Source organism: Trachurus japonicus, chromosome 6 (genome assembly GCF_045865225.1).
Source record: "Trachurus japonicus isolate A0001 chromosome 6, Traja_1.0".
NCBI classification, from domain to species: domain Eukaryota; kingdom Metazoa; phylum Chordata; class Actinopteri; order Carangiformes; family Carangidae; genus Trachurus; species Trachurus japonicus.
This window is the reverse complement of record NC_140912.1, coordinates 28,251,319-28,262,514: the sequence shown is the minus strand read 5'-3', so window position 1 is coordinate 28,262,514 and position 11,196 is coordinate 28,251,319. Positions and strand designations below refer to the sequence as shown.

Here is an 11,196-nt window from a genome sequence, read left to right as displayed (position 1 = left end):
CAGATTAGAGTTAATTCAGATTAATGAATCTTCTATTTTTTACAGCCCTGGCAGCCGACACACTCGAGTCCAATGTCTTTATATTAAGTGTATGAAATGTGTTTTATGATGTACAGTATCTTACCTTAAAGTCAACCATGATTTACACCAACTTTTTTTCTGTACATTATCCTGCGCTCCTGTCATGTATGCATGCGCTCCCATGTATATTTATGGTGTGTATGAACTACCTGGAGATGTAAGCCAAACACGGCCATTTCAGATATATGGGCCTCTGAGGAGCGGCCGGGGAGCCGGGCTGCAGTTTGGTTTGGCCACCGCGCAGCAGGAGCCACCTCCCTCCCCGTCAGCCGTCATGTGGATGAGACATTCATCTCTGTGGAGGCAACACAGTTACAGCTGGATGAATACTGTCTCTCCGAGGTCCCATTTCTGCTGCTGAAAAATGTAGCTTCTCATATCCTGTGCTGCTTTTCCATGAAAAAAAGAACATTGTATTTTTTCTTTCTTTTTTTTTGACGTTTTCACACTTTGGGACAAAAAATATTTTGAATATGTTGATGTGTTATTGTCTGATGGATAAATTTAACTTAATTTGAATCACATTTTTTACTATAAAACACGAAAACAATAGAAAAAGACAACTCAACTTTTGATTATTTGAATCTTAACAACTTAAGTTGAAACTTTTCAAAAGTCATGAGTCTTCACTTACTTGTTGACCATTTTGGGGAATTAAATAAAGCAGAAGTAAGCGGAATGTTTGTGTTAATGTAAGTCTTAAATAGTTATATCTTCCGACAGCAATCACTTATATAGAGTGTTTGGTCCGAAACACGGGTCTGTCAGTCACTCTGCTCTGCTGTAAGCCGAGGAGAAAACTTTCCTTGTATCCTACAACCTTTATCCAATAAGGAGAGAGAACGGCATAAAGGGGCAGTCCTCTCTGTGTGTGCAGCCAAGGGATGCGCGTGAATGTGGTGACGTAGGGACGAGGGCGGGGACTGCTAACTCCATCGACTGACAAGAAGTTAGCCAAAACGACCGGATCGCTTACTTCTGCTTTAAATAATACCAATTTGACAGATGATTCCTCCCAATGCATTTCCAAATTTTCATGATGAATATCTTTTTAAAGGAGTATATGTAAGTACAGTATAAAGGCTTTGAGAGAGCGGCTTTTCCACCAGGAGCAGTAATGAGTCGTCTGCTTCCAGGCCGACTCATTACAGCAGGATCAGAGAGACCATACGCTCCTAATCTTCTCCCTGTGCAGCTCCTGCTGAGACTGTGACCTGTGTGACAGCAGGACAACAGGCACCTTCACACTGGATCCTTTATCACTTCAGAGCAGTGAGAGTCCTTTAAACCTTTAACTACTGTCAGCAGAGCCAAAGGGACAAAAGCCACTGGGTGACAGTTTAGTGGCTCTCTACACTGTGACAGTGTCAGTGTGTCTGTGGTCACAGGCCAAAAAATGAACATTATTTATTTTAAGCTGCACATCAAAGGAAGATTATCTTCACTTTGTACAATCTAACTCAGGACTCACTGTCACTCATTTTGATTTTGATTTTCTTGTACTTCACATCATGTGTTGCTGATGAGACAAGGAAGTCTTTGGATGAGTGGTGAACCCAACATTGCTCTTCTACAAGTTACTGTAGATGTACATCTTTTCTTTTTTCTTGTATCCAAAATACTCAACAGTCGACACTTTACCTTTCTGGTCAGAAGTCAGCTGAACTTCTTCAAGGACTGGACTAAGATACGACTTAAGACCTTCTCTGTCACAGTAATCTGAAGCGGTACCAGACTTTCAGTCACTCTGCATCACTCTCAAGGAAACACGGATTAAATGAGGTCTATTTTTATCCATGTCTGGCTCAACAGATGGTGGCAACACAGCAGAAAAAGGAGTTGTGTATAATAAGATGTCTGGTAGATTTAACTGCAGACTATAGTCCAGTCATGTTTAGGTGACCTAGCTAATTGTTGTATTTCTGTAAACATCACAGAAACAAGAGACATTTTAACCTTGAGCAAAGAAATTTCATTACCGTCATGAAAAACATCCAGTATTTAAGACAAATGTAAGTCAAGTTCAACAATAATATAAATAAATACAATAAAATGCAGGTTGTTGAATATAAACAATGATTATCTACTATAATAACAAAAATATAATAATTTAAAATGACACCAAACCCATAAAACTAAAGAGCCAAGATAGAAAAAGAGTGAGATGTAAACATTGCAGGGACTAGAATCAACACACTGGTGTGATATTATGCCCCAAAGTGTTAAGTCAACAAGTGCTTTTGAAATATTGAGGTACTGTATACAAAATATCATGTATCACCATATAAGATAAATATATTGCAGTATTGATTATGTATTAAATTTATTTTCCCCTTCAGAAATAAATAGCATGAAAGACATAATCATCTCTGTTCCACTGTGACGGAGACCTTCAGTGGTAAGATCTTCACTGGGAGTTTATGCAGAGTTTCAATGTATGGAAACAGCTTCTCGGTGAAAGTGTCTGTGAAGGTGTGTATGTGCGTGTTCGAGTCGGGATCGGAGAACGACAGCTTTCCTCTGTCCCAGTCCAGATTCACTCTGATCCTCTGGAACTTCTGCTTCACTGGGAGGTCGGTGACGGGAGCCGAGGGCGACCACGCCGAGTATTTACCTCCACAGAACCAAATGATCCATAATCCGGACAGTATGTCTCCTTTCCTGCGGACAGACTCGGCTAACACTCCCAAGCAGTCCGTGCTGTCTCCGACCTCCACGTCCCAGATGTGAGTCCCCGATCCGAAGCCCTCGGAGCCCAGGACGGACGAGTGGGTATCGAACCTCTCCGGGTTGTCGGGAAGCTGCTGTTTCTGCGCTCGCCTCACACGGGTCAGATCTTCAGACAGCATGAGTCCTGGTTCGGCGGTGTTTGGATCCAGAACCACTGGACTGTAGCGGACCGTGTCCTTCATCTTGCTCCAGATGTGGAAGGTGAGGTTGCCCAGGTGTTTGGCCTCATCTATGAGACCTCCAGGGACCGTCAGGTCATCGTCTTGCAGTGGGAACCGCTTGAGTCTTTCCGCCGCGGCCTCGTAGTTCTGCAGGAACAAGACGTCTTCGGCTCTCAGCTCGTCCTCCGCGGCTCTGACCGTGTCCGACAGAGCTGCTATCTGTCGGCTCAGAGCCTCCATCCTCCTCCTCACCGTCCGACTCTTCTGCTTCTCCTCCTCCCTCAGGGCAGCGATCCTGGCCTCCTCTTCCTTTTGCAGAAACTTGTGAAGCTTCTCAAACTGCTCCTTAATCTGTCTCTCAGTGTCGCGGGCTTGGACCTCAATGTGTTCTGCTGTTTGATCCAACTTCCCTTTAATTTTCCTAAGAGTCCTCAACTTCTCCTTCAAAGGGTCCAGAGTGTCCAGAAGCTCCATCTTGCATTGTTCTGCAACTTCTCCGATGGGTTTGATGGACTGCTGGTGGTCCAGGCAGAAGAGCTTAAAAGCCTCTGAAGGTCCCTGCTCTCTCTCCTGTAACATGGCGTTGGGAGCTCCTCCCTCACAAACTGGACACTGTTGCGTTTGTATCTTCAACCGGCAGCTCTTCAGACAGCCTTCACAGAACCTGTGGCTGCAGGAGAGAAGAATAACAGGATTTATGAAGATGTCCTGACAGAGCGGGACAGCAGAGATCAGAGAGAGCAACGAGTAAAACTGAAAACACAACAGACAAACAGTTCCTGCTTCAGCGTCATTGAGTTTTACTTTCACTCTGTGTTTTGTTGAACTCACCATCAGAGCACAGAGAGTCAGCAGGTTGAAGAAACAAGGGTTGTATAGTCTTTCAGAAGAGGTTATTAAGTTTTATCTTATGTGAAGGTGAATTTTTGTCCTCCAGTCTCTGTGTGTCTCCCTTTAGTGAGAAAGAAGAACAACAAAACTGGTTTCCTGGTTTGTCACAGGTGAGTCAGATTACGGGCGGAGCTTGCTGCGACTCCACCTGTAACACAGGGCGAGTCTCATTCCAAAGCTCTGACACACTCATAGTATTGGATCCTGACAGGGTTATTGAATAGCTATGTTTTGTTTGTATTCACAATAGTCTTGATATGAATCTATGCAGTTTATTGGTGACAAGTTAAACGTTTTCACTTGATAATGTGAATTTCAGAAACTTTTCCCTGCACATTTCAAACAACAACAAAAATAATTTGTCCTTTTTTTCTGCACAGTAATGGGCAGAGATGTTAACAGATGGGAAAAACAGAGTTAATGAATCTGACCCCTTTGTATTCTATTCTATATATTATGGCCTGTCCACAGACGAGGTCAAACCAACCATTACAGCTGCTGTCAACGTCAGTGTTGTGTGTGATGACTGTGATTGTTTGTTGGTAATTGTTGGTTGGTTCCTGCCTCCATCAACAACATTATTATTCTGCATCTGACTATTCATGAGTGAAGCAGCTGTCATGGTCGACATGATGTTTCCCTCCTGACAGATGAGTCACTGACTGTGTTAACGTCTGCACACATGTGTCTGTTTAGTTTTTATAAGTGCAATTTAAAATGAAACTTTACAGCCCCTCATGTTTTTTCTGATTAAGTTTATTTTAGATGTTAAACTATTTGGCACAGGTTCCTCACAGTTTTGTTTGTTATTCAACTGAACGCAATATCTTCATTGGTTTGTCTTTTGTTTATTCAGTTCCAACTTTTAGGTCAATTTTATCAGATCAGATTTTTACAGTTATAGTTTACAGATTTAAACTTACAAATCCTGCTATTGATCAATGACAATGGTGAAACATTGTTAACTGTGTCCAACATAGCTAGCCTACTGCTGTTAGCCATAATTTGTTGATTCTGACCATAAACACATAGTGAAAGGTTATATAGTATTGTGTATTCTTTGTAGGCCTAGTTATTGTTCAGACTGCAGACAGTGAGGAAGCGAACTTGGCCGGAAGCCATTTATTTACTCTGAGTCAGCATCTCTTAGCAACAAGTGATGTGGCAACACACCCATTACCAACAAAAAAACTGTGGGTGTCAGAAAAACTTTGTGATAATCAGCTATGACGCAGTTTGTCAACCATTAATTATTATGTAATGTAGAGGTGCTCCACTCTAGAGAACGCAACCATGCTTTGTTCCCATTAGTTCCCAACATTAGTTCCCAGAGACAATTTGGAGACGTGGATGGAGATTATGTTCATCACTTACAGAAACTTTAAGAAAAAAGAGGTATAGACGAATTTGTCTGACATCACAGCTGTTCCACGCAAGTTGGTGAAAGAAGCTTTTACTAGGCCTTACATTTACTTTTGTGAACATTGGAGGGAGTTTCATGCTAACTGGCATAGCAACGGTGCTGACAACTTGATGCAAACCATTCAGTAGGCTAACGGTTTGTCTGTTTCTTTGTGGGCTCTTAAGATGACAATTTGCAAGACGAAACAATCTGAACCAAACAAGCCTCATTTCTCCCACAGAAACCAGAGTCTAAATTCAGTCCCTGATCAGAGGATAGCAGAATGAAAACACTGTCAGTGATGAACGTATGATGATGATGCCAGCATGTCTGTCACTTTTATGGCCTTATCTTCCTTGTATGGACTTCATCTTCTTCTTATTGCCACCTAGGCCTGTGTGTGTTTTTTTTTATACATCATTAGACTGATTGGTAGTCTTCCCAGATTTAAGTCCGGAGCGAAAACACAGACAACAATGGACCACAAGAACATTTTAGGAGCTAAAAGATCCACGTACTTTGTTCTTGAAATGCACCTGAACTTACTATGTATTTTTCACTCTTGCCACTGTTGTTTTGAATGTAAAGTCAGATCTATGTTGTCGGTGTAGCCAATACTACAGAGGTTAAATTAAAGAGTCCCAGCCGCTATGTTACACAGCAGCTCGACCCTGGTTTAAGAGGTCACTCTGCCCACTCACCTGGAACCAATTTTTCCTACGACCCTAAAGAAGCTGTTTCACTCACGACAGCCAATCACAGTTAACATATGAGTGGGATTTGATAGGATGAGCCTCAAATAAACATTAAATTGTTTCCTTTAACCTAGTTATAAATGGGAGACAATGCGCTCAACTCACATGAACAAAAAAAAAACTGGGTGCTGAATTTCTAATGAGGTATAAAGTAAAACTTTAGCACTCTCTAAACTTGGAGTGCTGTTTCTTACATGTTTTGAACTTTCTTTAACCTAGTCCAGTGCAGCTACAGTATATCGAGCTTCAGGTCTTGCACTGAAACAACCTGCAGAGAGTGAGACAGGGAGGAGGATGATCGTTTTCTCCATCAAAGAGGTCTGACAATCAAATCCCATTTTAAGGATCCACAGTTTATTTCACTTCAGGCCTGGAGCTGTGTTTCCATCAGTTTACCCTGACTCTGGATCAGCTCCAGCTGCAGTGGAAAATACAGCAGGCTTCACCATCCAGGAAGCCAGAGGAAAATGGCAGCAGATCTATGTCTCAAAGTGGCATCAGCCCTAAATCTGCGATGGTGCATTATGACTTGATGCAGAGGGAAAGAGTGGCGGCAGCAGTAGAGGGAAAGTGTTACTGGCAATCCAGCACACATCATTTCATTGTGGTGTATTGGTTTACCGTCTGCCATCAGTCGGCTCTGACCCCGGGCTAACCAGGCCATTTTCTTTGCCTCACTTGGTCGAAACACGCCCACACAGATTGCAAAATGTATCTTTTTATATAAATGCAGATAATTATCGGCCTCCACAGTTTCAAAATAAGAAAACAACGGCTCTTACAGTAACAAAGAACCAGAGGTGGATAGAAACAAAGTAGATGTACTTTGTTACACTACTTAAGTAGTTTTTTCTGAGGATACTTTACTTGAGTTTTTTTTTAAGTCATAATTTACTTTTACTCTACTACATTTAAAAGTTAAAAAATATACTTTTACTCCATTACTTGACATTTTTTGTCTTAGTTTTATCTACCACATTTATTCTATTCACCTGAAAGTGAAATAAAGAGAACAAGGGGAGAACCATTTTTGGGTGTTTTGCATCTTTTTATGCGTACTATAAAAATACTACTACTTTACTTGTACTTGTGATACTTTAGTATATTTTTTCACAAGATACTTTTGATACTTAAGTACATTTAATGTGAGCTACTTTAAGACTTTTACTCAAGTGATTTACTTATGGGTGACTTTAACTTTTACCAAAGTCATTTTCAGTTATGGTAGCCTATTTGTACTTTTACTTTGTTTTTTTCAAGTACTTTATAAACCTCTGCAAAAAACTAGCTGTTTCCTAATTTGTCATGCATGTTTATCATGTTGCTCTTTCTTATTACATGCCTGTCTGTCATGGAAAGTTGTGATTTTGAGTGATGTAATTATAATTGATGTAACTTGAGCTGTGTGTCCCCGCGTGACTTCTCCTCTGTTATTAAACTGTCAGCACTTAATGGAGGAGAACGCTGCTTTTAAAGGGGATGAGAGAAAGCATCTCACCATGCAGCCTCTGGCCATATCAGACCATATTATCAAAGTCTGGTGACGGAGTTTTTCCACTTTCACCTCTTTGTTTAGTGCAGGTATCTGTGTAATGCCCATGCAACCATGGAAATCCACCAAAGTTTGCTGCCAAACTGTTACTGTTCAACTTGTTTAACAAACTATACTGTAAGCAAATCTGCTTCTACACTTTGCTCCATTACCCAGCAGCTATAGTGGCAAAACACAGTCTAATGATGCTTTCAGGGTCTTAGTCAAGTTTTCAATACGGACAAGTGACAAGGGACATGTTTGTGACTTGTATTTCTGCCCCTTTCATGCTTTGTTGAGGAATTATATATTAGATTATGAATTAATGAATAGATTAAAAATGTAATCAGAAAGGTCTTAAATTAATCTGCACTAAGTGACACAAGATATTAGGCTATTAATATTAGTAGTATGATTATGAACAATTGAACAAACTTTATTGTCATTGCAATGAGATTTGTAATGAGATTTTAAAAAGGTATCCACAGTGTGGGACAGATAACACAAGACAAGACAACACAAGACACACAACACAACACAACACAACACAACACAACACAACATGCAGGCAGGTGATATGAATAAAAAAAAATAAGGCTATTCTAAATGTAACAGCACATCCGAAGTGAGTATAAATAAGTGATTGATAGATAAGAAAATTAATAGAAAACTTTCACTGGAAATGTGATCAATAAAATTCTGTTGCTAAAAAAGTACGAGGTCTGCTGGTTGGATTGTTGTGGGAGGGGGATTATTATTATTATTAGTAGTAGTAGTAGTAGTAGTAGGATTAGTATGTTGTTATGGACAAATGTGTTTGAAATACTGTAAGTTACTAAACTACTTCCCCACTGAACTGACACACCTAATCACACTCTGGATCCTGTGATGATGATTCCAGATGTTTTCAGCTGGTCAGATGTTTTCATGATTAAGAAAAAAAATATCTAAATTTAAAACATAAAATATAAAAACTTGTGTATCCTGTGCTGCATAAAGCGCTGCCTCCAACTCCCCCACAGTGGGAGTGTGAACTGATCAGTGGGACGTGTTCCTGTCGGCGCCTGGCAACGAAAAAACGAGGCCTGTCACTTTTACAGTTATAACAGCAGCATGATGCTATAGTGTGGCTGGCGTTGGTGTGTGACGGCCGGGCGGCCGCAGAGTGGCAGCCTGCAGTGATGTCAGTCAAACCTCATGTAGAGCTGGAGACATGACATCAGTGATTAGGTAACAGTCTGTTAGATTCTCCATTGGTTACGCCGGATTGGACTACATTTACCAAGGGACTCAGCCCTGCAGTTTCCCACAGTATAACGCTGCTAACACTGTGACCTGTGTGTTGTACGTGTGGGGGCGTATTATTACACACATACACACACACACATACAACTACAGTACACACGAGCAATGCATGAAGTACAAACAAAAAAAACACACATATATACAAATACACTCCAGGCAAAAGACACACTTACCCTGACACACACACACACTCATGTTCTCCACATCTCTGGTAACTGGACACCTGCTCTCTGCTGCTCTGACTGACAGGCAGCAGCAGACAGTCCAGATCCAGCCCCGGCTCTTCCTAATTGGATTTGCGAGGCATCCTGCCGCAGGCCTCTAATAGCCTCTTGTAAGCCGCCTCGGGCCTGTAGCGGACCCACTTCCTCCCCGCACTGAGAATAAGGGACCTCCTGAAAGGCATTTTTTTTTGGCTGCACACACTCTCTCGATTCCTCAGAGCTATTAGGCATGTGTAGATTTTGAGGAGCTTTGACAACAATGTCAGAACAACAGGACACAAAACAGTGAGATAGAGGGAGGAGAAGAGAAAAAAAGGAAACAAAAACTGGATTGGAGGTTATAGCATTATAAAAAAAAAAAAAAATTTTAAAGTGAGTGAGTGAGGGTGAGTGTGGTGTTGAATTTCGGACGTTTCCTCATCTGTACCAGCCTGTTTGACTTTTCAACCAAGTCAGGAAATAAGGAATAAAAAGTAAAAGAAAATAAATAAAAGTGCACAGCATCCACTTTAAATAAAGACAGTAGGATTTCTTGAATGTGCAGAGCCTCTCATTCCATCACAACTGTGTTATAATCTGTAATTTGGAGAAAAAAATGCACATATGAAGTTATTTATTAGTAATAGACAACATGGCAGGTACAGGGCCTGTTGTGAAACGTCCTAAAATGAAGTTGATGATGTTATTCACTCAACAATTTTTAAATCTGGACCGTTTTTTAAAAACATGGGAACACAGTCTAGACTAACGTTGTTTCCCCTGAACACACTTGATGATTCTGCCTGATCGCAAAACCACTCACCTGCTGTTTAATGAATTCACAGTTGAGGTTCTCCCCAGACACGAGATCACGAGAGATTTTACACGTGATCATATGTGACTTCAGAAGAAAAACAAAGGCAGTATGGCAGACGACCAGTGTTGTCAGCTTCTCTTTTATGCAGCAAAAACCAATCCTGTCTCTATTATTGTCTTGAATGAGACATGTTACATTGTGTCGCTGCTGTAACTCTACAAGCTACAACTGCTCTTCCCTTTTGTGTTTTTCCCTTTGGCTCAGTTTGCTTCCATGTTGTTTATGAGCTGTAAAAACAGCAGAATTAGCTTGGTGACGTTTCCTGTCATTGGCTATTGAGGGTATTTCTGTAAAAAGGCAGAATGATCTGGGATTGTAAATATAAAACCATTTACGATTCCAGATTCAAATCAGTCGGGAGCAGTGAAATAAACAAATTCACACAAACACACTTGAGGATTATTTGGACACATAATTGTTTAGGACAAGCCTTGAATCCAGCCACACCCCCTGAGATCGTTGAGTCAAGGCAAAAATTGGGCCAAAAATCGTCTAGTGCAGTTTGCCAAACGTACGGCCTGCAGTCCAAAACCGGCCCACCAGAGGCTCCGAACCGGGACACAGAATGAATTTGCCAAATGTGAAAATTACATAAAAGACAGATCGAGGTTGAATATTGTTGAAATTTCACAGATTTTTCTCACGGAAATCTCATTTAAGGTTGTTTCATTATGTTCAGCTCATTAACTGTGCATGTACTTGTACTTCTTTGCACTAAAACAGAGGGAACATTTTAGAGTTTTCTTTATCTATAGGTTATTATGCTATTTATTTTACTGATCCGACCCTCTTCAGATCAAATTGCGCTGAACTAAACTGAGTTAGACACCCCCGGTCTAATATGTCGTCAAAACAATTCAGTGATCTGTGTATCATTAGAAAAGTTTCATATAATAGAAGATATGTAGCACTAACTTTATATGCACTCAGGCCCCTTTAATAAATGTACCAAAGAGGTGGAGCGACTTGGTACAAACTTGATCTTCAATACTGCAAATACATCAAATAAAAACAGATAAATCAACCGTGTGATGATTAGTAACTAGAAGCAGAATCTTGCATGTGAGCGGCGAGGTAAAGTATTAATGTGCTCTGAAACATGCCAAAACATGAACAAAAACATGAAGCGCTTTTGTTTTATAATGCGGCCAAAAACTGTGACTCATGCTCCTGATAAATTCAACACACAAAGTCTGTCTGCTGCTGTCGTGTTTGTGTTTCACTGCTGCAGGATCTCATCAGGCCCAAACTGATCACGGG

General features: G+C 40.8%; 1 protein-coding gene across 1 annotated transcript; it reads right to left on the bottom strand.

The window, feature by feature from the left end:
* Positions 1 to 2,319: 2,319 nt before the first annotated feature.
* LOC146986349 (zinc-binding protein A33-like) lies at positions 2,320 to 3,631 on the bottom strand. Its single transcript, XM_085780618.1, has one exon. The coding sequence runs from the start codon at positions 3,549 to 3,551 to the stop codon at positions 2,445 to 2,447; it is 1,107 nt and encodes a 368-aa protein (XP_085636744.1). The 5' UTR covers positions 3,552 to 3,631; the 3' UTR covers positions 2,320 to 2,444.
* Positions 3,632 to 11,196: the final 7,565 nt, after the last annotated feature.

Coding starts and splice junctions, on each gene's coding strand:
- LOC146986349 (XM_085780618.1), bottom strand. CDS start 3,551: ATGTTACAGGAGAGAGAGCAGGGACCTTCAGAGGCTTTTAAGCTCTTC.